This window comes from Pan paniscus, chromosome 3 (genome assembly GCF_029289425.2).
Source record: "Pan paniscus chromosome 3, NHGRI_mPanPan1-v2.0_pri, whole genome shotgun sequence".
Lineage (NCBI taxonomy): Eukaryota > Metazoa > Chordata > Mammalia > Primates > Hominidae > Pan > Pan paniscus.
Window position 1 is genome coordinate 141,481,838 of NC_073252.2, and position 18,102 is coordinate 141,499,939.

The following is an 18,102-nucleotide window of genomic DNA, read 5'->3' on the forward strand; positions in this document are numbered from 1 at the left end:
TGGCTTTGTTATTCATACAATGCTGTGGCACTAACAAAATTCAAGTGCTTTGGTTTCATTTTTGGAATTTAATTAGTTTTATTCTATTGTTTCAGTGGCCACTATGATTCGCAGATGTAATTTTATTATTTGAAATATAAACAACAGAGTCAAAGAGGGAGAAAAATGTAGCCAAAGTGGTTTGCCAGGATATGCACTGGATTAATTAAGAAAGTGGTGATTATAAAGAAAGCCATTTACATTCTTTATTCTCTTCCTCCCTCTGACTTTCATGTGCAGCCAATAAAGACACTATCAATTCAATTTCCTACCACTTAACTCCAAATACTGAGAGGCAAACAATTTACTACTTTATAAGTGAGCAAAAAGTCTCCTTTTATTATCTTATAATCTTTATTTACTTACTACTTCATAAACAAAGTGGTAATTTAATGCCATTTCTATTTTTCTGAAAAGTCAAGCGTACTCAGATGTTTTCTTGGGTAGGTTACTTATATTGGCTCATGGTTCTTTTTTCCCTTGTGGCCATTGTTCATTTCTACACAGACATTTGCTCAGCCTATGAGATGACTGGCAAAATGTGCCAGCCCCTTTTATTTCAGTTTTTTGTTCACTTATTAAGTAGCATGCTGTTTGCATCTCTTTCTTCAAAATTTTTACTGGTGAACAATTGGATTCTTTGTTCAGTTGTTTGCATACAGTCAGCAGGTCTCCACATAAAATGAGACAATGCTACAGAGCCCACAGTATTTAAACAGGATCAAGGTGCATTACAAAATCCTGTTGTTCACCTGTGTGGAGACAGCCAACATCAAAGGGCTGGCATCTGCTCCAAATTATCTACTTTTTGGCTATGTGCATATGAAAACATGTTCTTCAAGGGGTTTGCTTGCTATATGGTACGTGTGAGATTACTATATTATGGAATATAGTAACTTTTTTTTTTGGCAAACACTTGAAGAAAGTTGCAACCCTTTTAAATTAACAATGGGGTTAAACTTTGGTGACTGGTGATTTCCTGTGGGTTTTGAACATGAAGGTAGCTTTTCGTTATCGGAAACACTAGATGGCCACCAGTATCACTGCAATTAGGAACTTTAAAAGGAAGAAAATATTTATCTATGGAAGATTTGGTTATTTCTTAGGGGTAAATGCATCCTAGAACCATATCACTGAAGGATCGTAGTAGAGTACGAAAGAGTTACGGACTCAGAGGCAGAAATCTGGGCTTTAACTGACTGGGCAAACTGGACAAACCACTTAGTACATTTAGCTTCAACAATGAGGAGGCTGAACCACATGATCTCTAGGTCCCGTTTTATTTCTAAGATTTCATGCTTCTATGAATCTAGAAGGATTTTTTTAATGTATTTCTTGTCCTTAGCAAGACTTACATACAAACAACTTAGGTAATACTATATTGCATATTCTCTTCTTAAAAGTATTCCAAAAAATATCTCTCTGCAGTATATTTTGATAGCTAGAACTTTACCAGAAAAATTTTCTTAAGTTTGAACCTGAGTTGCAATGGCTGAAAGTTATTATTAATATCCTTTATTTAGTCTCTAGGAAAACTCCAGAATAGTGTTCTCCCCTTGATTATATAATGGTTGTATTCTTCACTGCTGTATCCTCTATGCTTAGCAGAGTTCCTGACACATGGTAGGGGCTCAACAAATGCTTTTGGAACGAATACATTAATAAATGAGTAGTTCTTCATAAATGTAAAGCATGAGGCTAATTCGCAATCCCATTGAATAAAAGAATTGGCCTATGTCATTCCTGCACAGTCTTGAATCACATTCTGGATATCTCCTCATTTATGACTTTGCTCAGGCTGTTTCCTCTAGCTGAAATGCTACTGTCCTTCCTTTCTCTATCCTCAAGTTCCACCTACCCATCCAGACACAGCACAAATGGTACTTTTTAATAGTACTTTTTTTCTTGAGCTCCTCCAGCTAGAAGGAATCTCTGCCTTTTCTTGATTCCCTTTGTCCTTCATCTGAGCCCTTCTTGCCTTAATCACTTTTTACCTTGCTCTGTAGTTGGTTCACAGTGTTACTAGAAGAGGAATTGAAGATTTAGGAAAAGGGCATGCAGTCAGAAGGGGGAACTCAATGATTAAGAGTTAGGTTGAGAATCCTTGACTTACACTCAAATGTTCAATACTCTTGTAGGATTATGAGTGTAGCAGAGAAGGCTGTATTTGCTTAAAGACAAGAAGAGATCATCTTTTCATTTCATTTCCACACCAGTCACTAAATTTTCTAATTATAAATTGGTTTCTCATATAGACGTTTCCTCCAGAAACAATACTGATGGTATTAGTTTCCTTTTGTTGCTGTAATAAATTACCACAAATTTAGTGGCTTAAAACAACACAAATTTATTCTATTACAGTTCTACAAGTCAGAAGTCTAACTAAAATAAAGGGTGTTGCCAGGGCTGTGTTCTAACTGGAGGCTTCAGGAGGAAATCCATCTCCTTGCCTTTTCTAGCTTCTAGAGGCTGCCTGCATTCCTCGGCTTGTGGCCCTTTCCTCCAGCTTCAAAGTGCATCACTCCAACCTCTGGTTTCAGTCATCAGCTCCCCTTTTTCTCTGTGATCCTCTTGCATCTCTCTTATAGGGACCCTGCTGATTATTCTGGGCCCACTTAGGTAACTCAGGATAATCGCCCCATCTCAACAGCCTTAACTTAATCAGACCTGAAAAGTCCGTTTTGCCAGGTAAAGTAACACATTCGCAATTTTGGTGGTTAGAATGTGGATATCTTTGGGGTCCATTATTCAGCCTACGTTAATGACCAAAGGACTTGAATGTCTGCTTTTTTGACAGCCATTTGCTTGTTATTATACATACAAACACTAATATTTTGGTTAAGAAGCTCTCTCATTCTTTTGTAAGGTGGTCCCCAGAGTCACCTCAGTTCTGAGCATACCAACAAAGTCATATAATGGCACCTGAATCCCATTAAATTGCTTGTTTAGATCTAATATCTGTTGGGTGCTTTATGCCTGTCTCTAGCTTTTGTAGTTTTCAGGTAAGCTCTGGTGTTTGAGCCTATTCTAATTGTTAGGTAAAGAGCTTGCAGAAAACATACATCTTATTGAGGAAGAAGAGATAGAATAATTGAAGGTCAGACAACTTCATTCTTCATGTTTGCTTAAAAATTTCAGGATAGTTTTAAAAGAAATTTCCTTCTAATTATCTGGGTAAAATTATATAATGCACTTGCTTATCAAAATGTAACTCAGTATGTGCTCAAAAAATGTTAGAGCATGTCCAGGGTATAGACATATCACTCCAGTTATATGTCTTCTGGCACTTATGTTGGAAAGAATAGCATGAGTCAAACAGGGGTAGGCCTTGGAAAAATAAAAGACAAAATAGATAGCTTAAAACACAAGACCATTCAAGTTCTTGCTTCACTAATTAACTCTCTTTTTTACCTGGCTTGTTTAGAGCAAAACTTTGACATATATTTTTCTAAGTTCATGACAAAATTTTAATGGAAAAACTCAGCCTACAGGATGCATCATTTTTGTGTATGGGTGGTGTTTATTAACTAATGCCTTTTTCTTAGAATGACTTAAGAATCATAGAATTATGGAGGGAAAGGGTTCCTAGAGACAACCCAATCAATCCCCTTATTTCATGATTGGGAAACAGAACCACAGATAGCTTGACCTAGCCAAGGTTACCCAGAGAGAGTGTGTCTCAGGCTTAGAATCCAAGTCTCCAGACCCCCAGCACAAGCTTTGCTGACTCTGTTGTTCCACTTTTGATTCTCTTCCTTTTCTCTCCCATTTCTTTCGTTGTGTACCTAGACCTATTACTAGCTCCAGTAGAGAAGAATAACGAAGACTGTTCTGACGCCAATCTTTCTGGCTATAAGAAAAGGTGTGGTAGTGAAGGGAAAAGGAATTTGAAGCTATGTGTTTACAAATTTCAACTTTTCATATTAATTCTTCATTATCATGGAAAAGTAAGCATTGATTATAAAAAGAAGGATATACTGTGAAGTGGACTATGTAGAAAATGTAAAAAAAAAGTCTCCAGTTCCACAACTTTCCCTTTCTCCCTTCTCACTATGCCTGGTTAACACCTTCTTGGTCTGTAGCACTCGGTGTGGGTAAATCTTTCCTAACCTCTTGGTAAGAAATAGTTGCTTCAATATCCTAATCATAGCCCTGTAATTAAAAAAAATTCTAATATTTCAAGCAGGCTTCAAAAACCACATAATGCCATGTCATCATTTTTTGTCTTTCAGAGTGTCCTCATTTCTCAATTTGCTCTCCATATTAATCAACTAGACTTGACCACGTAGGGATTTTTCAGATGTCTCAACCAGACAAATTTACTCAGATTCTACTTCTCTTCTGTTGGGAAAACAGCAGATACTTTTTATAAGATAACATGAGTAGTGTTTCTCTTTTCAAAACAACTTCTTTCGAATGAAACTGGAAAATCAAGGCTAATTTTCCTATTGGACACTTCCTCCTATCTCTTTGGTTTAACAGAAAATATATACAATTATACATTTCCATAAAGGAATATATTGAAAATTTACTCAAATTATTTTAAGAAAAACAATCTTTGTTTTAATTCCAATGAAGAAATTTTTGAAAAGAAAAGTACACGATGAAGAAAGCATGGATCTCAGGGCCTGTCCTTATTCTTAGCTCTTGATACTTGTAAAGATGTGTTTTGGAACTGAAATTAGTCCTAGAAAATTCTTTTTTATTTTTAATGGAGCAAAAGTAGTCTACTGAAAATTTCAGAGATCTGGTCCACAGGGTGAAATATTCCCAAGTAAAGCCATGTAGGAGATTAAACAACAAACAAACAGAAGACCGCCTTTAATCTCACTCATATTTTCTCTTGTTCTATGGTTGTTATGAAGACATAATTTTAAACAGAACATGATAGTATACGATAAATTTACCATATCTACCTGGAGAGTATAAACTGTTCAGACTTTACAAATCTGTGTTTATCTCTTGGCACAGCTCTCAGTTTAATGTAAGCTTTGTGGTGCATCCATAAAGCAGTCACAATAATTTTGGGTCCTTAATAACAGCTCAGTCTAACCCTTCTTAGGTCTGAGCTTAGCAACTCGCAGCCACTCAAATCCTGACAGAAGCATGGTTGAGAGATGAAGCAGTCACACTAATTTGAGAGTAGTAATAAAACAGTCTGATCCTGGCCCTGTCTTTATTACCATTTTCTGTTAAAAGTGCTCCTTATAGAAGGGCAGGTGAGACCTAGGAAAATCATACTGGGCTTGATACTTTGTGTCGTGTCTGGGAGGGGAGTTGGTGTTTAGGAATAAGGCGCCCCTCTCTTTTCTGGCTAAATTTCAGCTGGGATCCCCAGGGACTGGAGGCAAACGCCCTGCTAGGTAACCATAAAAAGAGGTCCAGATGCTGACACACTGGGCTCCATCTTATCCTTGTGCCGCTTGACAACTCACACACTAACTGTGAGGGATGATCCTTGTGCTGCTAAGATGAAGGTCCTCTTGGGGGTAGTCCTGGTTGGGTAATTAGATACTTGACTTAGGTCCTCTCCCTGGCTTCCTTCTAAGTCTTAAGTCACCTCCTTGGGCTGTGCTTTTTCTTGTGTCAAGTAAAGTCGTACCCAAATATTTAATCTACTCGCATGGCTGTTTTGTCATTGGTGTTGGTGATGTCTATGTATTTGAAGAGCTACTCACAGTTTTTGGAGATAAAAGAACATCAAATATTCTTTTAAAAGATAATTTAAGCTACATTTGCCTTTCAACTGTTGGAGGAAATTATGAGAAGGAAGCTATTGCCAAAGGTTGGGAAGCAACAAATGGACTTACCATCATAACGATCAGCCAGAATAGTCACCTTAGTGGTGGGGAATCTGGCTCCCAGCTGTCCTCCCACTGGCAGCCTAAGTGAAACGCTGAAGGATTCCTCCTCTTCATAAAGGGAGTCATCAATGATCAGGACCCGGCAGGTCTTCTGTGTCTCGTTCTTGTCAAAGTGGAGGATGCTGGTGTGGTCTTCTGGACGTGAGATGTAATCAGAGAATAACACTGTGGAAGAAATCGTGCCTGTGGCAGAACCTACAGAAATATGAGAAGGAACAGGGAGGTTAAGAAGAAATGGAATTCCAAACAAGAAGCCTGTCTGTTTTCTTTAACGTATTTTTAGATAATAGCTATCTGAATGATACAACACACTTACTTCTTATGCTCACAAATATTAATACTGTAAGAAGAAGGCTTTTGGAATAGACTCTGGTATTTTGACATGATCTAGATTTAGTGATTTTTAAATAGAGTATATTGAATAAGTTTTGTTTATATTAGGGGCTAAATAAACAAGATCACAGGATGCTAGGGCTGGCTTAGCTCAATTATTTCATATTACAGATGAGAAAACTGAGGTGTAGTAAAATTAGGACTAGAGAATCCACAGCATGAAAATAGTATCGAGTTTTTTCCTGCTACTGCTCTACCCACAGTGGCATAGCTGTGAGCAGCATCTATGTAATCTGATCATCACACACCCCAACTAGAGTTCTTTGTATGACACCATAATATAGCCAGAAAATTATATCTTATTTTACAAGGAGTGCAGGATTGATTAGAGGATTTCAGCTTAGATTCAGTGTGTTTTAAATGTTATTTTAATAGTTTACTTACATTAAGATTTACCAATGTAAATGCACAGTTTGAAGAGTTTTGACAAATGCATATAATCATGTGACCACCACCACAATCATAAAACGTTTTTATCCATCCACAAAACTTGACTTGTGTTTCTTGCAATCCATCTCCTTCCCTGTCTCCCAGGCCTTGGAAATCACAAATCTGCTTTTGCATCATTATAGATTTATTTGCCTTTATGAGAAATTTCATACAAATGAAGCATATGTTTTGATTCTTTCATTTAGCACAATGCTTTTGAGATTCATCCATGTACCATGATATGTTTTCCCTTTTATTGCTGACTATTGTTTCCCATTGTGTGGCTATACCACAGTTTGTTTATCTATTTACTGGTTGATAATTTGGGTTATTTCTAGTTCTTGGCAATTGTGAGTAATGCTTCTATGAATATTCAAGTACGAGTCTTTGAGTGGGTATGTATAGGTTGGTGCAAAAGCAATTGCGGTTTTCCCATTACTTTTAATAGCAATAACCACAATTACTTTTGCACCAACCCAATAATTTTTTTTCTAGAATAAATACTTAAGAGTAGGATTGCGAGGTTCTGATGCATTTTTGCAGTTTTAAAACAGCAACACATAGGTTTAGGGCTAAAAGACTGAACAGTATTCATTGTAATTTAAATGATTTAGGCAGACCAGATTTAGGCAGAACAAAGACTATGAAATAATAACCTATTATACCAGATAAGAAGTTTTTGAAAAGTATAAATATTTCCCACCATACCTCACTTTAATAAGAAGCAATGAGGAGATGACAGTGAGATTCTGGACTGGATGCTCCAGTCTTGTAAGAGTCTTTCTTGCTTACAGCTATGGTACATGCACATATGCAAGATGACACCAATGCCCACTGTCATCTAAACATCCGTACAAGTTGGTGTCCATCACTGCATGTTGCTTGTATAGATCTAAGTTGCTAAAAAATGATAGTGGGCTCCAACTGACTTCAGATGTTTTGCTCGGAAGGGCACTGACTCACAAAGTGTTTCAGAATGGTTTTTTTGAAAGAACAAAAATTTTAGAATTATTCGGAAATAACAAATTGACTGTTTCGTTATTCTGGAATCATAAAAATTGTTAGACCTGGAGAGTTGATGAGAATAAAATGTGTTTGCTAGGGCAGAGGGCAGAAACTGATCAAAATGGACAGGCACAAGGGGAACTATCACTTGGTGGGGAAGCTAGCTGAGTTTCAGTGGCGGTCTATGCTTTGAAACCTTATTATCTCATGAGATTCCTTCTCTGGGGAAACCTATGCATGAAAAAGGTCTCCACGCTCAAGTCAACCAGGATAGGCTGGCTCTTGGGATGTGAGACATAGTGCTATCACTGAATGCCTAAGACAGGCACTCTCCAGTTAAATGGGGAAAGAGATAAGTGGCTAGCAATATAGAAAGGCTCTCAAGATGAGATGAAACACTGTCAGGGAGACTTTCTGTGTTCCTGGCACACAGACAAAGGAAAAAAGGTCTTAAGCTCTTGCAACAATCTGATTAAATAGCATACAACTTTTGGAATGTCTTTTTAAAGAGCCAGATGTTTAAACAGAACTATACCTTTGGAGAACACAGTTCTCAATTTTGCCTAGCCATCAAGTGTGCATTATGTTGGTATGACAGGCTATATGACAAAGAACCTTGTCAGAAACTGCATGTTAACTCCTCAGGATGAATGCCAAAAGCAGATACTGTAGACACTAGGCTCGCATAGTAACTAACACTATCTTCACTAAATATAACTATCTGTATTAAACCTCTTTCTCAATATATGTCACCTAATGAATATTCAAATAATGATTTATTTGTAGTTCATGAAACAAAAGCAATTGAGATTTTTTCTTTTTCTGTTTAATTTTTTTTTATATTTGACCAATCCACTGGTTGACATAGATATGACATTCAAGTAGGTTGATTTCTGGGTTAAATGAAAGACTGAAATATAATACTTCTTGAAAATCATTTGGCGATTGAACTCTTCTAAAGCAGAAATCAAGACAATATGTTTTAGCCAGATTTTTAAACAAGAGTTGGTGAAAAAAGTTGTCTAAGTGAATTGTATTTAATAAAAAAATTCAGTTGATCTAAATGGAACATTCCTTTTAGGATTCTAGAAAATTTACTTTGGGCAACTCTTTGAGCAGTTATATTCAATAGTTAAGAATGTGAATACTGACATTCATTTAAGTAAAAAACAAACAATATTTTATCTGCAACAAGTTAAGAATCCTCAGGACTTGGAAAAATTCTGTTCTGAAAACATCAAATATATTCTGAGATAAAAGATAAGGTCCCTGGCGATTGTCTGTACATATCCCGTATTTTACAGTGAAGAGGCTTCAAGGAGTATAAATTTATGATTTCCAGGCTGGTATCAAAGACACTTATCGGGTCTCAAGCCTTGTTTGGGTGGCTTGACCAGTGGTACAGCATAGCATCTTTGTGAGAAATATTAAAGATTCATTGTTTGCAGAGGTAGATTATGAGGCATGATGAATGACAGTTTTAATGGGTATGGGTTTAGTTCTCCAAAATTAAGGGTTAGAACCAAAGATTCATTTCATGTTAACCTAGGAGTTCCCTCCCTTAGCATGGTGATGTGCTCTCCAAACAAGGCACGCAAAAGCTGATTTGCAAACTTTGCTGATTTTTGTTGTATTAATATTCCCATCGTAGCCAACTTCAACTATCAATGTGAAGTCACTGAGCATAGAGTAGGGAAGAGGTGCACAGAATCAGCTTTCAGGAGCAGTTACTAGCTGGATCCAGCATACCACTCTATCCATGATGATGATGGCATCGATTGCCCCTGTCCAGGCCTCCCTCACCTCACTGGCAGCCTGAGAATTTGTGAAGTTACTTTAAAAATTAATAACTTATTTACAAAAGAGTATTTATGGCTCAGTCTCTGTGGCTACATATTACACTTGCTTTACAAAAATCATAAATGTTAAAATCAGAGAGAAAGTCCTATTAAGGAACTACACTAAAGGGTAATTAAATCATTATATTATGTTGTTTGGTTACTTTATGAGGTGGCCAGGGCGTTTTATCAATGAGAAAATTGAGGCAGAGAATGCCCCATGATATCCAAGGAGTCAAAGACCCATCTCCTGATAGTCAGCCTGGGGCACTTTTTACTTTCTCACATTGTCTTTGGTTGTTTGTTTAGTTGATTATAAATTCTTTTAAACACACAATTTTCTTTTAATATGTACATTTTAGTAGGACAGCAAGACAAGCAATCACCGTCTTTAAAGTGCAGCAGCTAACACCTCATTGGAGCAGGAGGCTTTTGGACCCCAGGCACAAGTCACTTCATGCCCCAGGAGGGCTGATGATTGAAGGGTGGTGGGAGAACCAGAGGAGAGAGGAGGAGGGTAGCAAAGGCTCGGCTGGAGCAGCATGGGAGCGTCTATCTAGAGGGGACTTTGGGACTTTTGTTTCCAGCAGATTGGCCAGTCAGGTATTCTGGGATGCCCGTACAGTAAAAAACAACTAGAAAAAATAATGATTCTGGCTTTTCTGTTCTCATAGGGAATATCGTCAAGTGTAGGGAATATCGTCAAGTGTCAAAAAAACAAAAAACAAAAAACCCAAAAACCCACAAACAAAACAAAATTGAAATTAAAAATAACTAAAACAAACCATAAAAACCCTCCCCCAACCTGAAATCCCATAACCCATAGAAGGGATTCCCATTCAGAAGGTGGTATCCCCCCAAGAGCAGGTGCACTATCACCATTGCAGGTGGAGACAGGCCTTGGGCAAGGGCACCTCACAGAGCTGACTTGGAAGCTATGGTTATGCCTGAGGATACAGGGCAGCAGGAGTGTGTCTGGATCAGTAGTACCCTCTGAATCCTGGAATAAGCAAAGCAAACCTTCCTTGGAGGAAAACATTTTCAAGTGAAGCCCTCAGATCTTTCACAGATTCAGATCAAATACATGTAAGATTTTAGATGCATAGAAAAAACATCTCTACAAAGACAACTTTTAGATGAAAAACAAAGTTCTTAACAATGGAAGCCAGAATATGTTGGAATAATAACTTTAAAATGCTAGGAGAGAATTACTGCCAACCTAGAATTTCAAGACTGGAGTTGAAATAAAGACATGTTCTGATAAACAGAAAATGGTGAGAGTTTACGCCCAGAAAACCTTCAGTAAGGGGACTTTTAAACCATATGATTTGTACTTCAGGAACAGAAAACTATAATCCCCCCAAACCGTCTGAGATGCAAAATATAACTTCTATAACCTATGAACACATCTACAACTAAATAAATCAACACAGAGAATCTTTTTTAAAAGGAAAGAAAGAAGAAAGTCTTTCACCTGGACATGCTTGGAACCCTTTAAGAATTATCCACTTTTGGCCGGGCGCGGTGGCTCACACCTGTAATCCCAGCACTTTGGAAGGCTGAGGCGGACGGATCACGAGGTCAGAAGATTGAGACCATCCTGGCTAACACTATGAAACCCCGTCTCTACTAAAAAAATACAAAAAAGAAAATTAGCCGGGCGTGGTGGTGGGCGCCTGTAGTCCCAGCTACACGGGAGGCTGAGGCCAGAGAATGGCGTGAACCCGGGAGGCGGAGCTTGCAGTGAGCCGAGAAGGCGACACTGCACTCCAGCCTGGGCGACAGAGCGAGACTCCGTCTCAAAAAAAAAAAAAAAAAAAAAAAAAAAGAATCATCTGTTTTCTACCTCCATCTTAGGGGATGACCCACAGAAAAAATCCAATCGGAGAAGTGGGGCGAGGTCCATGGCTTGTGGTTTACTACGCAGTTCTTTTTAACTGGATAGAGTAGATCATTAAAAACCGCAACATATTTGACTTGGGCCTGACCAAAAACCACAGGATGATTCAATGCTGTACCTACTCATTTGGTTTTAGGTTCTGTGGTTTGCTATTCATTGGCTGTTCCTTCCAATAAGGCAGTTTTTTAACAAGAGAGTGACTAATGAGAAGAAAAAGATGGATGAGATTTTTCTTAAGAATGAAATAATGCCGAGAAATGTCTAATTTCCAAGTCTTTACTTAAAGAATCTTTGCGCTTAAAACATTTCATTATAGAGCAAGAGTTTTCAGTTGGGCTGATTTTACCTGCTAGGGGACACTTGGCAATGTCTGGTGACATTTTTGGGGGTCACAGATGGAGGTGGCAGATGCGTCTAGATGCTAGATACTTGCATCTAGTATATAGAGACCAGGGATGCTGCTTAACATTTTACAAAGCATGGGACAGCCCCCACAATAAACAGTTATTCAAAACATTAATGGTGCCAAGGTTGAGAAGAGGAACAAGAATAAATTCTCCTCTGCCCTGGAAGACAGAGGATTTGGCAGTAAACAGATAATTTAAGATATTTAAAACCAACTACAAGGACAAACCTTTGTAATGCATCTTCAAGATCTTCATGTTTGTTGCGTTTGGCTATATATCCAGAGATAGGCTTATTGCCTGTTCTTTAACTAAGATTTCCTCTTGAAAGCACCAGATATAGCCAGCTCCATATAATGTTAGCAACTCTTGGGTTTAAGCTAGTTTTACATTTGGGAAGGAAAAAGTGAAGAGGAGAAAAAACAAGCTAGGTGAGGTACTCCTTGAGGCCTTTCTCCTTAGCTAGCTGATCACTGAAAGGATGTGCCTAATTCTTTCTTCCATTGGTGCACTGGGGCTCTAGTTTGGGTCTTGCAATAATGGGCAAGTATGTGGGAGCTAGGGGGTGTGGTTGAGGCTGGACAGACCAGCTATTGTAGAAAGTGTACTCATGCTTTGTTCTGGGCTTCAAGCTGGGCTTCTTCTGGTATTAGTGACACATTCTCTGTCTACAACCAAAGTGTCCAGCAGACAATGGTGCTAAAGTCTCTTAGATGTGAATGAAAGAGATGAGATGGTAAACAGCCCAGTTGAATAGATCATATGTAATTGCTACGCTAGAAAAATTCACCGAGGGTCTGTCTGTTCATCCCTTGGAAAGAGCTATGCTGCAGAAGGACCATCCAAATGAATAGCGAGGCTCAGTGTCTGGCACGGAGTCAGCTAGGATGGAGGAGTGCTGCTTCCCCAAGTGGGAGGGCTACACCTAACTTTAGCTTCTCATAAGATTCCCTTATGTAATCCAACTTCCCACATGATTTCCAGATGTGAAAGCTGGCATGCCTGGAAAACTCCCTGCATAGCTGGTGCACAACTCAGACTGCTTGACACCTGAGCCTTGACCCCAAGATCCCCACATAAGAAGGTATTTTAATGTTTGTGGTTAAAAAAAAGAAAAAGAAAAAGAAAAAATAGGATATAACAGGGTCGGGGCCCTTCCTGGAACACTAAGCCACTGTATGCAAGGTAGCATCTTGACTCTTGCATATCTCTTGGTGGAACTGAAACTGAGGGCTAAGCTGATTAAGTTTGCCAAACTTAACCTGCCTTGCTTGCTTTTAACAGCTTACTTATGGCTTATGGTAAAACTCCCATTAGCAGCCAAGTACGGTGGCACACACCTGTAGTCCCAGCACCTTGGGAAGCCAAGTCAGGAGAATCACTTGAAGCCAGGAGTTCGAGACCAGCCTGGGCAACATAGTGAGAACTTCGTCTCTACAAAAAATTTTAAAAATTAGCCATGCATACAGGTTGGTGCCTGTAGTCCCAGCTACTCCAGAGGCTGAGGTGGAAAGATGGCTTGAGCCCAGGAGTTTGATCCTGCAGTGAGCTGTGATGGAGTCACTGCACTGCAGCCTGGGTGATAGAGTGAAACCCTGTCTCAAAATCCTCCCCCAACCTACCAAGAAACCAACAACAAAAAACTCTCACTAGCAAATCACTTAGCCAAACAATGCATAACTAAACTCCCACTAGCTTCCTTATAGATAACATCTCTGACTGTGGGGCACTATAATAACGTTGCTTAAAGTTGTTTTTCAGGAACTAGGGGGCAGCTCTTGTCCAGTTCAAGCTGTTGAGACCACTGACCTTTAACTGGGCCTGCTTGAGTGCCCAAAGACTGATCTTTTGATGTCAGAGGGCCAAAAGCTCCAACCTCAGATTATGCTAACACTGCCATTTTGTGCATATGTGTCCTATGAATTACCATGTAGCTTGATTAGTTTTGCACAGAAACCCCAATTACCTCACCTTTCCTACTTGCCAATCACCTTTCCCCATGCTTTAGAAGACCCTGCTTTCTATTTCATAAGTACTCCCAAATTTTGATTCATTCTCTTGTATCTTTGTATGGCAGCCTTGTGAAGGAAATTTTTTCTCTTTTGCAAAACCTGTCACCACAGTGATTGTCTTGCTGTGCACAAGCAGAATGAACCTGGCCAGTAACAGAATTACAAGTGTGAACGTTGTAAATCTTCTCATACTCATATCGTGTGCCATTGTGGTATTTGTCCTCACCTACTCCCCATGTATAGGATGAAAGTTCAATTCGGTTATTTAAACATCTCTGGAAGTCATGTTAAGGTAAATGTTTAACAATTACTTATTTTCATAAATAAAATGAACATGAGCTACATACACAGTGCAATGGAAAGCAGACTCATGCTTTGTATGTTACTAATAATTCACAAATACTAAACATGACTACAGGTAAGTGAAGGAGGCAACTAGTTTTATGCTGTGTTTTGCTGGGGACCTCAAGGCCCTACTATTAAAGTTTCCATCTGCCAAGGTACTGCCTGCCCCTACTAAATGATTAGTGCACCATCAGTGTTTACAAACAATGTTGTGGGGGTATTATTTAAAAAAAAAACAAAACATTGTTTGGGAGAGGAAGAAAAGCTGGAGGAATAAATTCTCCCTTGCTGACATATCAACAAGTAGGAGCACTGATTTTGAGAGACTGAATATACAGATGGAAAATGGCCATACCATACATAAAAAGAGAACTCTGACCCACAATCTGCAGCAATTAGTCCAGGAAGCCAAGCCACCACCTCTGTAGCAATCAGCAATCAAATGGTCAAGACTTACTAAATAACTGCCAGCTTCCCTAATTTCTGCTCCCACTTCTAATTTAAGACCAACCACAGAGAGCCAAATATGCCCTCATAACCAATCATATAGGATGCCTGCTTCTACTGAGCCAATCTCCAGATTCCCAGGCCAACAGCTTCCAATCAGGACATACCTGATACCTTTCCTTTTTCCGCTATAAAGCTTTCTCATGCTTCTGCCTGTTGGGGCGAGTCTCTGCCACATGAAAGTGATGGTGGCTGACATACTACAGCGAGCTCTAAATAGCCTTTTCTTGTTGTCATTTGGGTGGTCTTCATTTGTTTCCATAATTTTTGTTTTCTACGTAGTTGCTAATAAGATGTTAGAGAATATGATCCTGAGGGGATGAGACATGAGACAGCTAAATCTGGCTGTATAGAAGTGGTCAAAAAGAATGGAACCTTGTTTTCGGTGCGAAGATGCCTGAACTCATGGTTGGGGGGCATCTGTGGTTGTGAGATGGGGAGAGAGGAGGAGAAGAGAAACTGAGTAGTATATACAGACTATTTTACAATATTGCCCAGAGGCAATGCTGACTATTAAAAATACGAATCTTTAATTTATAAATTTTTGACTAGCATATATAAACTCTTTTGACACAAGATGTCTCATTTGACTTTCACAAATGTCTCATTTGACTAGCCCCTTCATGGGGTAGTTAAAATAGATATTTTAATCCCAATTTTGAATAAAGCGTTATCCCTGGTTGAGGAGACCAGCTCAGAGGAGTAGGGCACCTGCACAGAGTCAGCAAAGGGGGTTCGCAGCAGGGCATGGACGATGAGGGGCCCAGGCATCCAGCATCTTAACTCTGCTTTGCTCACCCTCTGTGGTACTCCCAGCATTACCACAGTCCTGTTCTCATCATCTTATTCCTATGAACAGGACCCCACAGAGTCTCATACCTTGACGTGTGGAGCAAATGACGATTAGTTCCTGGCTTGCATCTCCAGACCGTCTTACTGGAATCAAAAGTTCCCCAATGTCCTCTTCTATTTTGTATTCTGCCTCTGGAATATAAACTGTTGATTCTAGAAAAGACGGCAGAAGACTTTTCACCAAGATTTAGATTTGATCGGTGATATTTAAACACACCTGAGCAGAAATGTACAGTCTTTGACTTTTATATTTTCCAACATGATTAACTGTATTAAATATAGTGAGAATGGGAAACATTATTTATTACTGAGTGGAGCTGGAGAGGCAGTGGAATTGGGTTTAGGAGACCTCTTTTGAAAGGTTAAAAAGGACAGCCAGCATTAAAAAGGAAAAAAAAATCTTGCAGCAATTTCATGTCTTTTTTTTCTTCTGAGATCAAATTTTAAGTCTTCTAAATGGAGATCACATATTTATGTACTTGCTTTACTTTTACTGTTTACTTTTTAATATTTCAACAATCAAGTAATCTAATTCATTAATGAAGAAAACTGTTTTCATGCTTCATTCAACAAACTGCTTATTTAACATTTATTGAGCAGACACTGTGCTGGTCATTTAATATGCTGAGAAAAATAAGCTACAGGTCCTTCCCTCAATTTTAAAGATCATATTACTGCTGAAATTTACTGAATTGTGTATATGTGCACACACGTTTGTGTGTGTGTATGTGTGTGTGTGCATACACCTAGACATAATCAAAACATTCATTGAAATATCAATATGAATATTGGTCATGTCTTGTTGATGGGATTATGTGTACTACTTTGGTGGGGGGAGATTTTAGATGTTTTCTAAGGCTTTTTATTAAGCATGCACTGTGCAGTTAAAATATAGGTGTTTGTTTACAAAGTTTTAGAGGAGATTGTTCCAACTCATAGTGTGAAGTGGAGAACTGCAGTAACTATCTATGAAACCACATTTAATTTCCTCAGTTCTTTTCTTTATGTTACATATACATCTAGATTCTTCCTCTTAGTGATGCAAGCAAAAAGGGAAAAGATTGTAGGCAATCACCTTTTTTTTTTTTTTTTTTTGAGGCAGGGTCTTGCTCTGTCACCCAGGCTGGAGGAGTGCAATTTCGTGATCTCAGCTCACTGAAACCTTTGTCTCCCAGGTTCAAGCAATTCCCGTGCCTCAGCCTCCTGAGTAGCTGGGATTACAGGCATGCGCTACCAGGCCTGGTTAAATTTTGTGTTTTTAGTTGAGATGGGGTTTCGCCACGTTGGCCAGGCTGGTCTCGAACTCCTGGACTCAAGTGATCTGCCTGCCTCGGCCTCCTAAAGTGCTGGGATTACAGGAATGAGCCACTGCACCCGGCTGGCAATCATCTTTTTTTTTTTTTTTCCGTTTTGGAACTATTACTAAATGATAATTCAGAATTCAATGTTAAATTATCTAGCTATTGTATATTAATTTTTTCTTCTTTACTTTCCTGCCTACATTAGCTTCAGCAGATGTAAGTATCAACCTCCAGGAAGACACTGGCCCTGAGTCACAGGGAGAAAAGACCAGTGATAGTTTTCTTTCCTCCATTTTACCTGTATGATAGTCTACTATCTTGACACCTTTCAATTCAAAACATTGGCATCATGGAAGAAGCTAGAAGTAAATTAAAATTATCAATGTCGTATGAAAAAATTGATACAATAGGACTAAGTTATTCAGTCATGACCTCTATTTTTTCCAATCTGGAAAGCCTGTTTCTATCTGCCTTCTAATAAAAATCCCATTTACTTTTCAAGATTCAGCTCAAACCCTGCCTCTTCCATGAGCCTTCATTACTTGGGACCATGATGATCTATGTTCTTCTCCTTGAACTCTTAGTGTTTCTCCCATGTGTCTTACATTTACTTCGTAACTGATTCATGTATCAAAGTGTTGTTCTCAACAAAACTGGTCTGATACCTTGTTCATTAGGTGGTGGGGGCAGTGTTTTCTACTTCTTTTGTATCTGCCAAAGTGCAGAGCATATGAACACTACTTCTCAAATTATGTTTTAAGAAAACTGGAACTTAGAGATTTTAAAAGATATTCCTTGGAGATGATGAAAAGAAAATCCACAGTCCAGTTTGGAAAAATTAAACAAAATTAAATGGGTTTCTTTATAGGAGAATTTCTCAGAATCTTTAATATGCTAACATGAATTATGATGCCTCAAAAGAGGGATGAAATTTGAAATAGTTCCTAGACTTGTTTGACCATGGAAAGCTTTCCATCCCCTGTAGATGTCTATTACACTAACATTCTCTTACGTAGTTCAGAGCACACTAATGCCGGGGATTCTTCATCAAGTCTTGTGGAACTTAAGGCCTGCTCCCTAGTTGTAAGCTATGCACTTCCAGGTGCTACATGACCTCTTTTAACTACTGTGTGTAATCAATGTGCTTAATTGAAATTCAAAGATGAATACTAATCCCCCCCCACCATTTAGGGAATATTCTTCTACTTCCAAA

General features: G+C 38.7%; 1 protein-coding gene across 1 annotated transcript in view; it reads right to left on the reverse strand.

Annotated features, from left to right (window-relative positions):
- Positions 1–18,102, reverse strand: part of FREM3 (FRAS1 related extracellular matrix 3) — a 135,300-nt gene that overhangs the window by 32,630 nt on the left and 84,568 nt on the right. Inside the window, exons 5-6 of the mRNA XM_003820703.5 lie at positions 15,616–15,741; positions 5,850–6,098 (exon numbers count right to left, since the gene is read on the reverse strand). Coding sequence (XP_003820751.4) covers positions 5,850–6,098; positions 15,616–15,741 — 375 coding nt within the window. The remainder of the gene's footprint in view (positions 1–5,849; positions 6,099–15,615; positions 15,742–18,102) is intronic.